Source organism: Megalobrama amblycephala, linkage group LG4 (genome assembly GCF_018812025.1).
Source record: "Megalobrama amblycephala isolate DHTTF-2021 linkage group LG4, ASM1881202v1, whole genome shotgun sequence".
Taxonomy (NCBI): Eukaryota; Metazoa; Chordata; class Actinopteri; order Cypriniformes; family Xenocyprididae; genus Megalobrama; species Megalobrama amblycephala.
In genome coordinates, this window is record NC_063047.1 from 3,361,643 (window position 1) to 3,374,937 (window position 13,295).

Here is a 13,295-nt window from a genome sequence, read left to right on the forward strand (position 1 = left end):
AGTCAGAATTGCGAAAAATAAAGTCAGAATTGTGAGAAATAAAGTCAGAATTGCGAGATATAAAGTTAGAATTGCGAATTAAGGCAGAATTGTGAGATGTAAAGTCAGAATTGCGAGATTTAAAGTCAGAATTGTGAGTTATAAAGCCAGAATTGTGAGATATAAAGTCATAATTGCAAGTTATAAAGTCAGAATTGTGTAAAATAAAGCCAGAATTGCAAGACAGAATTGCGAGATAAAAAGTCCCAATTACCTTTTTTTTTAGTGGCAGAAACAAGCTTCCATAAGAAACCCTGCTCTATATTTAAAAAAAAAAAAAAAAAAAAAAAAAAAGGAAAACACTATTTTTGTTAGATTTTCTGAAGAAAAATGTAAATGTGTGCATGCAAAACTTTATGGTGGCATTGTTTAATATACCGGGTTGAAGGTTTGTGCAAAACCTTAACCCTAAATTTGATCAATATAGTAAATCTTGCCTTAACTACTGTAGCACAAATGATTCCAGAGAAACAGTGTTTTTATGGCGCAATAACTTTATATCACTGTCCAATAACAACACTCATAATGCTATTGTCATATGTGGTGATATGAGTAGATGTCTTTGATTGCTTTTCTAAGCTGGCATGATTTCTCATTTCATTTGACGTCAGGTCATTGCCATGTCATAAACTGCTACTGCTGTCTCACGGCCAAGGTGATACTGTCATTGCATCACTATATATTTCTAACAGATAGTGTGTAGAGGTTTTAGTGTGTCTCCAGGTCTTTGGCAAAGTGTGTCACGAATAATGAATGTTTTAAGTAAATGCAACAATACAAAACCTTAAAGATAAGTCTTTAAAATTAACAAATTACTTCATTATAGGCTGTGTAACACCAGCATACCAACAAAAACACTTTAAAAATAGGCTCAAAGTTTTTAATGGCCTACCTGAAAACCTAGAAAAGGTTTAAAGCAGGATTGCTTAAATAAATAAGACATTCAAGATTCTGTTCAGAGGTGAGACAACTCAAAAATACAGTGCTGTTTGTGTGTTGCATCATTGTGGGTTAAGAAAGAAAATCTGCGTATGTTTTGGAGAAAGTGGTGTGGGTTTTCTCTACCCTTGTGATTCTGTAACTCTCACCCCATTTGACTTCCAACTCCTATCAAAGTCCAGATGAGGGTTTTTTTTTTTTTTTGAACTCAGTCAAGGATTTCACATTGGTTTCGAAAGCAACACTCAATTTAGAAGAGTTCAGTCTTTCTCAAAACTTCAGTTTCTTACTGTGGTGAAACTTTTTTAACTTGCATTAAAATTTAATAATATATTATAATAGGGATGCACTGATAGGATTTTTTGGGGCCAATACCGATTTTAACAATTATTGGCTGATACTGATACCGATATTTGTCACTTCATGTGTTTTGAAATTTTGTCATCAAAATAGATAGTATTTTGATCATGTTTTAAATCAGCAAAGTTCAAAAACACCTGCATTAAATTACACAAGCATGTTTATTGCTGCATCATCAAATAATTTCTAATAACAATCAATTGGATCCATTTAACATTCAGCAGTCCTACATAAAACAACAGAACAAAGATACATATGAAATAAACAGCGCTTTTTAGGTAGATTTAATAGTTTTCAGATACAGAAATAAAGTAAAATAACACTGCATATTCTTCACTGTGTAAATTAAATACATATTAATCCTTTATTGTAACAGACTGTATTATGATTAATCTTGTTTTTGTATACATTTAAAAAATTTTTTTTTTTGTAAGTTTAAATATGTATGAGATCTCCTTTACTAAGGTGGGACTATTATTTTGACAGATGTTCTAGTCTACGGAGCTATACAGGTAATGGAAAATATAAAGATCGGTTGATAAATATCGGTGGCCGATACATCGGTGCATCCCTATATTATAAGGCTGTCAATAATGATTATTTTGGTTATTGAATAATCAGCCGATTATTTTGACGATTAATCGAGTAATTAATCGTCAGAAATAATCAACTGAATAATCGTTAACGTTATCTGCAGTTTAGATGTTTTATAACAATATAAACACTTGCATCAGGTGAATTTGAGTTAAAATATCAGTTGTTTTACAGTTTTGTAAACAATGCAGTGAGGTTTAAGTTCAACTGTAGTAATTTATCTGTAATGGTTTTATAGTAATATATGCAATGCCGTGAGGTAAATTTAAGTTAAATTGTAATTTATCTGCAGTTGAGATGTTTTATCACAATATAAACACTGCCATCAGCTGAATTTGACTTAAAATGGAAGTTATGCCAGTTTTGTAAACATTGCAGTGCGGTGTAAGTTAAACGGTTTTATAGTAAAATACTTCAATGAGGTCAAATTTAAGTAAAATTGTAATTTAACTGCAGTTTAGATGTTTTATAGAATTTGAATTTGACTTAAAATAGAAATTATATGCAATGTTTTACAATTATGTAAACATTGGAGTGAGGTATAAGTTCAACTGTAGTAATTTATCTGTGACAGTTTTATATGCATTACAGTGAGGTAAAATTTAAGTTAAAATGTAATTTATCTGCAGTTAAGATGTTTTATAACAATACAAACACTGTCATCAGGTAAATTTTAATTAAAATGAGTTACTTGCCAGTTATGTAAACATTGCAGTGAGGTGTAAGTTAAACTGTAATGAGTAATTTATCTGTAACGTTTTTATATGCATTGCAGTAAGGTAAAATGTAAGTTAAATTGTGATTAATCTGTAGTTTAAATGTTTTATAATAATATAAACACTGACATCAGCTGAATTTGAGTTAAAATATTAGTTATATGCACCGTTTTACAGTTATGTAAACATTGCAGTGAGGTATAAATTAAACTGTAATGAGTAATTCATCTGTAACGGTTTTATAGTAATGTATGGATTACAGTGAGGTAAAATGTAAGTTAAATTGTGATTAATCTGTAGTTTAGATGTTTTATAATAATTTAAACACTGACATCAGCTGAATTTGAGTTAAAATATTAGTTATGCACTGTTTTACAGTTACGTAAACATTGCAGTGAGGTATAAGTTAAAATGTAGTAATTTATCTGTAACGGTTTTATATGCATTGCAGTGAGGTAAAATGTAAGTTAAATTGTGATTAATCTGTAGTTTAGATGTTTTATAATAATTTAAACACTGACATCAGCTGAATTTGAGTTAAAATATTAGTTATATGCGCTGTTTTACAGTTATGTAAACATTGCAGTGAGGTAACATACAGGTTCAACTGTAGTAATCTATCTGTAACAGTTTTATATGCATTACAGTGAGGTAAAATTTAAGTTAAATTGTGATTAATCTGTAGTTTAAATGTTTTATAATAATATAAACACTACCATCAGCTAAATTTGACTTAAAATATTAGTTATATGCGCTGTTTTACAGTTATGTAAACATTGCAGTGAGGTAACATATAGGATCAACTGTAACGTTAGTAATTTATCTGTAACGGCTAATATACTGCACTGAGGTAAAATGTAAGTAATTGAACTTGTTTTGTAACAATAAACACTGCTATCAGGTGAATTTCACTTAAGACATCAGTTATGCGCTGTTATGTAAACATTGCAGTGAGGTAACATATAGGTTCAACTGTAACGTTAGTAATTTATCTGTAACGGTTTTACAGTCGCCTAATATACTGCACTGAGGTAAAATTTAAGTAATTGAACTTGTTTTGTAACAATAAACACTGCCATCAGGTGAATTTCACTTAAGACATCAGTTATGCGCTGTTATGTAAACATTGCAGTGAGGTAACATATAGGTTCAACTTTAACGTTAGTAATTTATCTGTAACGGTTTTACAGTCGCCTAATATACTGCACTGAGGTAAAATTTAAGTAATTGAACTTGTTTTGTAACAATAAACACTGCCATCAGGTGAATTTCACTTAAGATATCAGTTATGCGCTGTTATGTAAACATTGCAGTGAATTGTAAGGTCATCTAGTAATTTATCTGTACTAGTTTATAGTAATGTAACGTTAAACATTAACATGAGGTGAATTTTGTACTTTAACTGTTTATATTTAAGCAGACATTGCAGTGAGGTGAATATGAGTTAAATTATAGCTTTGTTTTACCTGTACGCCAGTGTCATACACTCAAACAGGCGCGTGAGAGTGGGGTCGATGCTCAGCCGTCTGGATCTCAACGGACCGAAACTGTAGGTCTGGCAGCCCGGTTTAGTAACAGTGTCAGAATTATCATAATAAAGAGCTGCGCTTCTCCTCCTGACCGAGTCGCTGTGCGGCGAGGACACCATGAAATGCCCGCTGTGGATCACCTGAGTCCGCCGGACTGACCCGAATCCCGCTCCGGCGTCCACACTGGGCAAGTGATCATCCGGATCCGAATCAGACTCCGAATCCGGTCCGATCTGACTGGGCTCTGTGGTTTCTGAGAACTCTGCCTTTGCCATCGCAGCGGATCTAGTGTTGTTCTGTCCTGTCACGCCGCTCAAAATCAGATCACTGAGAAAAACGCCATCTGAGTGAGGAGGCGCGCGCACTCTCTGTCCCACTGCATACTTAGTACGCAACACTTGCAGGTCAAAGATCAAGCGTGATAGAATGATCAAATCTCACTGATTAAAACGCTGCATTGAGCTGTTTCAGACTTCACCTCTAAACACTCTGAGGCAGTTTAGACTCGAGCACAATTATGTAAGAGTTGATCTCTGCCCCAGCTATGTACTGTGGCATCATGTTAGCTGCTATTATTAGTAAGAGTCTATTTGATCAGTAAATATGTGCTAGTAGAGGTGTGTGTTCACGCCGTGTCGTAATTACCATAATTACGACGAGATTTCAACTTGTAAAAAGCATTCATGTCCTTGTAGAGCTCGTAATTACAACTTGTAAACTGGGAATCTTCTGCAAGCTCCTAGTTGTACCACGTGGCCGCAGAAGAGTAGAACGTCACGTGTTGTTATCTTGGCGTTAAATTCTGACCTTATTTTATTTATTTATTTATTCTTATTTTTATTTGCTCTTTGTGTGCCTTTTTTATACACAGCACATGTAGTAAAACAGATCTGTGTATTCTTATATTTATTTAAGGATATAATTTTATTATATTTATTATTATAATTAAATTATACTTTAGAGTATATAGTGTATGTATATATATTTTTATAAATAAAATAATTTTAATGCAAACCAAAGGTAATGTTTTATTGCTAATGCATTATCACAAAAGGTAAAATAATTATAAAATCTTAAATAATTAGTAAATTCCCAAAATAAAATAAATACAATGAAACAGACACGTTATGTGAAATATAAATATTATCTTACATGATTGCTCTATTTATTTTATTATTCGTATATTATCTATTTATTTTATTATTATTTTTATAAATAAATAATTTATATGCAAACAAAAGGTACCGTTTTATAACTAATGCATTATCACAAAATGGTAAAATAATTATAAAATCTTAAATAATTAATAAATTCCCAACATAAAAATAAATACTATGAAACAGACATGTTATGTGAAATATAAATATTATCTTACATGATTGCTCTATTTAATTATTATATTATCTATTTATTTTATTATTATTTTTATAAATAAAATAATTTATATGCAAACAAAAGGTACCGTTTTATTACTAATGCATTATCACAAAATGGTAAAATCATAAATAATTAATACATTTCACAAAATAAAAATAAATACAATGAAACAGACACGTTTTGTGAAATATAAATATTATCTTACATGATTGGTCTGTTTATTTTATTATTATTATTATTATTATATTATCTATTTATTATTTATTATTATTTGTATAAATAAAATAATTTGTATGCAAACAAAAGGTAACGTTTTATTACTAATGCATTATCACAAGAGGTAAAATAATTATAAAATCTTAAATAATTAATAAATTTCACAAAATAAAAATAAATACAATAAAACAGACACGTTATGTGAAATATAAATATTATCTTACATGTTTGGTCTCTTTATTTTATTATTAGCATATTATCTATTTATTTTATTATTATTTTTATAATAATTTGTATGCAAACAAAAGGTACCGTTTTATGCATTATCACAAAATGGTAAAATAATTATAAAATTATAAATAATTAATAAATTTCACAAAATAAAAATAAATACAATGAAACAGACACATGTGAAATCTATTTATTATATTATTATTTTAATATGAATCAATAATAATTCTTTTAAAATTAATATATTTGATATTTTATCACAAAAATAAATTTTTATTAAATGCAAAATAACTGACTGTGACTAACTTTAATTAACTCGCTCGGAGATATTACGGACTACAAATCCCATGAGCGCTGATACAACATCCGGGTATGTGTGACGTCAGCGGAAGGTTAAAAGCCGCTGATTGGCGACCATCCGCTTGGTTTGTTTGTGTATTTTCTGTCTTTGAGTTCTGCTGAAAGTGTTTTGAGTTCAGTCGACCCATGGACGCGGTACAGAGACACAGATCCATGTACAAAGGCACGACTCCACCATGGAAAGAAACGTACAGGAAGGTAAATATCATGTTTGCTCGCTTCTGCGGTCGAGAATCTCATGAAAGCTGTCAACAACAATATAAGTTATAGGTTATATTATAGTAGAAAGAAGTGTGCAGAAAATAATGAATGTTGTAATGTTTTCATTGTGACAATGCGACATACAGTAATGAAAATCACCCTGTTCCTCTATTATTCCTTCACAGAAATGAGAATTAGTGGTAATTTCTTCTTTATGGCAGTAAACTATGAATATATTTGCCAAAACATGGCAAAACTCTCTAAATCTTGACTAACTGAACCAAAACACTTCTCGAGATACTTGCTATGGACAGGGATGGGCAGTATTTATGACACATGTAGGCCTATTTCAAATACAAAATAGTATTTTGTAAATTGTATTTGATAGGGTTGATGAAAATGGCTTTGTATTTTGTATTTTTGTATTTTTAAAATACTGTAAAATACTTTGTAAGAAGATGACATCATAAAAACGCGGCCTCTGATTGGTGCTTACTCAGTGGTTTGCCCAGACTTGTTGAGTTCAGAACAGATGTTAAGTTTTGGTGTTTATTTTAGTAGCCTCAGATAAATAGTTTATAAATGTACATAATGTTCTTGAAAACTATTAGCAGCAGCTCCCTATATTTACGATTAACAACAATCAAATGATTAATTAGTTAGAAACTAGTAGTTATGAATACAGTAGGGCTGGGTATTGCCACAATTTTCACAATTTGATTCGATTCAATATCGATTATTTTGTATGTAGTATTTCAGTTACAGTACATGGCAAATTTTCTAGAGGAAAAAAATCTCTCAACTAACGCTGTAAACTACACATGAGAGTCAGTTGGTACTACTATAATAATATTGAAGGTTAAATTAACTTATTTATATACAAACACTTAAATTACACTCTACGTTTTTATTATAAATAAAGTTTAGAATTAAGTACTCATATTTCTACTCAATTCGATTTTTTTTTTTTTTTTAATAAACATTTAAATCGCGGCTGTCATAACTGATTTATTCAAACATGCATTAAATATTGAAAAACAATGAATATGTAACGGTGCATAGCTATATTTATCAGAATGCTGCTTTCTAGAGTTCACTTTTCTAGCTGACTAATGAGTTTATGGTCACTGAATATGTTTTACTGAGGTAAATGTGACGTCACGTGACATTGTTTAAAAGCTTATATTGACGTCTTTCTGAGGTTGAAACACTGATTGAGCGATTACACGAGACATGATACGGATTTTGGTAAGTTGTACTGTATATTTTAACATGCCTTCAGATGTTCATGCATGTTTTTTTCGTGCTGTAACTGGTATTAAAGCGGAGGAGAGGATGTTCACATGCTTCTCTTTAACTGAGGCGCTAAAGCGATCTGTCACGTCACATTAAACAGTGCTGCCTTAGTTTACCCAGCCCTAGAATACAGGAGCCATCAGTTGTCTTCTTACGAATGACTTACGAATGTTGCTGAGGCAAAGTAGGCCCTTTGTTACCAAACACCAAGTAAATAAATTAGGATACAATTATGAGTCATTCGCAAACATTAAACCAAACATTAAACTGTTGGTTACTTTAAAACTAAACTTCATCTGGGAGATCACAGGGATATGTGAATATTTGATCTGTTAAAGCCACAATATGGCATCGAGAGGTCGCTCATTCGGTCGCTCATTCGGTCGCTCATTCGGTCGCTTATTCGGTCGCTTATTCGGTTGCTTATTCGGTCGCTTATCCTTGATTTTGTGGAATCATGGGATGTGTTGTCTTCACGTCTACAGCCGGTGGAAAAGAACGATGAATGAATCCAAATAATAAAACATATATTATATATATGCGTCTTTGGTGTTTTTGTGGTTTCTACAAAATAAAACCAAAAACCGATGGTAAACACGGGTATGATGTCATTGATAGGTGACGCACCGACACAGCCCGTGTCCTGGTTAAAATTGCATATATTATTATATTTTCTGTATTTTAACATTCTTGGAAACATTTGGGATAATGTAAGTACACAAGTCAACAAAATAAATAACATTGTTTTAGTGGTTTTTGGATTTTTTTAATCCAAAAATACTACTGTACATATTGTGCCTTTAACTGGTTGCATATGTCAGATTTATTGCATGAGAAAAGCTGTTGCTATCAAACATTGTTTACTTAATCAGTTGAGTCAGTGTAATGGTGAAGGGATCGATCACATAGGTCAGTTGATGGAAGGTTTGCAAAGAAATTTCACGCTCCCTTGTAAAAATATTTTTTAGTATTTTTAAAATACAAAAATACAGTAGTTTATTTTGATACATGGTATGGCTGCTGTATTTTGTAGTTTATTTTGATATTTTATTTTAAAATACATTTTGATGTATTCTTGCCCAACCCTGGCTGACACTAAGAAATATTATAGAATTAGAATGTCAATATTAGTTGATCTAAATGTATTTAAATTTCTGTATTTATATTAAAATAATATATTTTCCATGCAAAGTACAGGTCTTGGAAACCAGCAATCAAATTTTATCACAAATATTATAATCCATTTTTAATTTGACCCCATGAACGATCACCACTGTTCTCTAGAGACAGGCTCAGAAACTATTAAAATGATCATATGATGATGTTCTCTGTATCCCCAGCGCTGTGTGGAGCGGCTGAAGAACAGTCGGTCGCGGTTACTGGAGAAGTTCAGACAGATGGGAGACGATTCGGGTGGATCCAAACGCTCGCTGCTCGTTCAGGAGGTGATGGAGAGGAGTGGAGCGCCTTACAGTCGTCCAATCACGGTCTCCCATCGCTGTGGAATGGGAATGGCATCAGAGATGTGTGTATTGTGGACCGTTGCATCATTTGATGAATATGTAGCACAAAGAGATTGTGATTGAGACATGTGCTTTTCTCAGGTTTACACTGCGCAGCAAGAGTTTGATGAACTTTCAGCGTTTGAGGAAATTCAGCAGGAGCTCATAGCGCAAGGTTACCTTTTTCTCTCATTATGTGATGGAAATGCATTGGTTAAAAGGTGTGGGGATTGTGTTATAACATTTAAGATTGTTTTGATGTCTCTCCTCCTCCAGAGCTCTCGATTCTAGAGGAATATAACAGCAGCGTGCGCTATGAAGAACAGTATTTAAATTCAGTGTTGGAGGGAATGGAGCAGGGTGGACAGATCATATGCCCTATATGTCACGCGTAAGTGTTTGCCACTAACCATCTTTCCTGTGAAACCCATCTTTCTTAATAATACATGTAATGGTGTTACTCTCTCTCTCTCTGTGCAGGAATAATCTGACAGTGAACAGCCATTTTACATCATGTCCATGTGGCCTTTACGTCAACACGATTGTAAGTACACTTTTAAGGGGCTATATGAAAGAATTTTCATGTATTAATCACTTTTTTTTATTGTCAATGTGTGAACAGTTTGTAATGAAACTGAAAAATTTGTCCTAGGTTCTCTATGAAAAGCCTGTTGACTGATTTTTAGGTTAAAGGGTTAGTTCACCCAAAAATGAAAATTCCGTCATTAATTACTCACCCTCATGCCGTTCCACACCCGTAAGACCTTCGTTCATCTTCAGAACACAAATTAAGATATTTTTGATGAAATCTGATGGTTTGCATTTCCAGCAAGACAATTAACACTTTCAATGCCCAGAAAGCTACTAAAGACATATTTAAATCGGTTCATGTGACTACAGTGGTTCAAACTTAATGTTATGAAGCGACAAGAATAGTTTTTGTGCGCCAAAAAAACAAAATAACGACTTTGTGACAATATCTAGTGATGGGCGATTTCAAATCTTCATGAAGCATTTTTACGAATCTTTTGTTTCGAATCATGGACTCGGAATGCCAAAGTGACGTGATTTCGGTAAACGAGGCTTCGTTACGTCATAAGTGTTTCGAAATTTCAATAGTTCACCACTGGGGGGCGTGACTTTGGCAGGTTGATTCACGCTCCGAACCACTGATTCGAAACAACAGATTCGTAAAGCTTCGAAGCTTCATGAAGCAGTGTTTTGAAAATTTGTGAAATTTACTAGCAGTTTCTGAGTGAAAATTGTTTCCATGTAAATCTTACATCAGTTTTTTCCTGACTGTAGAAATATGGACACTTGGTATAATAAATCCAGTAACACTTGTTAGGTTCATTTGTTAACATCAGTTAATATATTGACTAACATTAACTAACGATGAGCAGAGCATTTATTCATCTTTGTTCACATTAGTTCATGTTAGATCACTGTGCATTAACTAATGTTAAATACAATCATTTGTTTTAATAATGTATTAGTAAATGTTAACATTAACTAAGATTAATAAACGCTGTAGAAGTATTGCTCATGTCAACTTATGTAGTTAAATAATGTTAATAAAGTGTTACCGATAATCTTTATCAGTGTTAGTTCGCTGTGCATTAACAAATACAACTTTTAATAAATTAAAGGATTAGTCCACTTTTAAATAAACTTTTCCTGATAATTTACTCACCCCCATGTCATCCAAAATGTCCATGTCTTTCTTTCTTCAGTCAAAAAGAAATTAAAGTTTTTGATGAACATTCCAGGATTTTTCTCCATATAGTGGACTTCAATGGGCACCAAACAGTTGAAGGTCAAAATTAGTTTCATTGCAGCTTCAAATTGTTCTACATGATCCCAGACAAGAAATAATGGTCTTATCTAGAGAAACCATCACTCATTTTCTAAATTTTTTTTTTTTTTAATTTTATACATTTTAACCAGAAATGCTCATCTTGAACTAGCTCTCTTCTTCTTCTCTATTTGAATTACGGCAGTGTAGATGCTGCTAAGTGTATTACTGCCCTCCACAGGTCAAAGTTTGAACTAATTTTTATATGCAATATGCTAGTTCAATAGTATATAACAATTAGTTCAAACTTTGACCTGTGGAGGGCAGCAATACACTTAGCAGCATCTACACTGCCGGAATTCAAATAGAGGAGAAGAAGAAGAGAGCTAGTTCAAGATGAGCATTTAAGGTTAAAATGTATAAAATTAAAAAAAAAAAAAAAAAAAAAAATAGAAAATGAGAGATGGTTTCTCTAGATAAGACCATTATTTCTTGTCTGGGATCACGTAGAACAATTTGAAGCTGCAGTGAAACTAATTTTGACCTTCAACTGTTTGGTGCCCAGTGAAGTCCACTATAAGGAGAAAAATCCTGGAATGTTTTCATCAAAAACTTTAATTTCTTTTCAACTGAAGAAAGAAAGACATGAACATCTTGGATGACATGGGGGTGAGTAAATTTTTAGGAAAAGTTTATTTAAAAGTGGACTAATCCTCTAACTAAAATTTAATAAATACAGTTGAAGTATTGTTCATGTTCAGCACTAATGTTAACAAATAAAACTTTATTATAAAGTGTTACCATAAATCCATTATTTGATTGGTCTGGATGGAGTAGAATATAGTGAGTATTTGAATATTAATCAACTTAAGTTAGAGGAATGGGCTGATAAATCTTGTAGCCTGCCCATTGCACTAAAGCGGTTTATTTTGAGCGTCTGCTCTCACGTCTCCACAGGGTAGGAACGTTACATCAGAGGTTTTACAGAATCTTCTAGAAAGACGCGTGACGGAGCACATGGAGGATTGTCTTCACAACCCCGCCTTCTCTATGGCCTTTAACACTGACGGATCCCCAAACCTCATGATCAGCTGCAAGGTATTTATATGGCTTACAAGCATGTCATGTGATCAGGGTTAGTTTCTGCATCTTCATAATTAAATATTCTTTTAACACCTGAAAGATGTTGTTCATGCACACTCATGTGATCTGCTTTCGTTCTTCCCAGGTGTGTGACTATCTGTCTGTCGTCCTGTGAGCGGTTCATCCACAGCCTGATGGATGTTTTTAAATGTTGTGAATATTTTATTTCTGTGAAATAAAGCATTATTTTTTAACTTATCATTCACTTCCTTTCTTCATAATGTTAAAACACAGAGCTGCTGGTTAAACTCTTGATTTCTCTGATCTTGGATCAGCTATTGAGTGTGTGTTTTAGGGTAAAAATGGAAAAGTTTTTCTTTTGTTTTTTTCATGTACAGACAACAACGTTGTCAAAACGATCCCTGTTCACATGGATCCACAAAAGCAACTAAAATCACTGTATTCTGCTGCCAGGCCAGTAGATGGCGATGTCACTTTGTAAAAAAAATACTATGCGCATGTAGACTGAACTGTAGACGTAACACGTGTACAGAAATCACCTTTTTGCCGTTTACACAGAGATGATAATGGTATTGTTTTCAAAAACTTGGACTTTGAAACCTGTTTTCATGCCTCCATAATGCATAAGTTTTTAGTTGAAAGCAGCGTTGTGTAAACGGCCCCTTAAATGCACTACAGCTGTATATTTAGCCATAAGTGGTTGCGTTTACATGACACCATTTTAAACTAAAAATGGAAAACTTTTTATATGCATTTTGGCCATTAATTTACAGAACAGCATTATGGGGCCCTGAAAACGCACACTTTTGAAAACTGCATTCAGAGTGCAAGGTTTTTTTTTTTATCGTCTCCATGTAAACCACAAAAACACGAATTTGTGAAAACGGTGATGTTGAGTCTACAGGCACGCAGTGTTTCTTTACAAAGTGACATCGCCATCTACTGGCCTGGCAGCAGAATACAGAGACTTTAGTTGTTTTCATGGATCATTTTGACAACGTTGTCGACTGTACGTGAAAAAACGCAAAGGAAAAAG

General features: G+C 32.8%; 2 protein-coding genes across 3 annotated transcripts in view; one reads left to right on the plus strand and one right to left on the minus strand.

Annotated features, from left to right (window-relative positions):
* LOC125266302 (carbohydrate-responsive element-binding protein) overlaps nt 1-4,796 on the minus strand; it is a 38,089-nt gene extending 33,293 nt beyond the window's left edge. The window contains exon 1 of one of the 2 annotated variants that reach the window (XM_048186831.1): nt 4,115-4,796. In XM_048186831.1, the coding sequence (XP_048042788.1) occupies nt 4,115-4,452 (338 nt within the window). In that variant the 5' untranslated portion in view covers nt 4,453-4,796. The remainder of the gene's footprint in view (nt 1-4,114) is intronic. The other variant, XM_048186830.1, reaches the window with a different exon arrangement.
* A 1,578-nt stretch (nt 4,797-6,374) lies between these two features.
* rpain (RPA interacting protein) lies at nt 6,375-12,496 on the plus strand. Its single transcript, XM_048186834.1, is given in 8 exon segments — nt 6,375-6,559; nt 9,199-9,310; nt 9,313-9,383; nt 9,463-9,535; nt 9,637-9,751; nt 9,841-9,904; nt 12,113-12,253; nt 12,384-12,496. Coding segments are annotated over 8 exon segments (678 nt in total). The 5' UTR covers nt 6,375-6,487; the 3' UTR covers nt 12,414-12,496.
* The last annotated feature ends 799 nt before the right edge of the window (nt 12,497-13,295 follow it).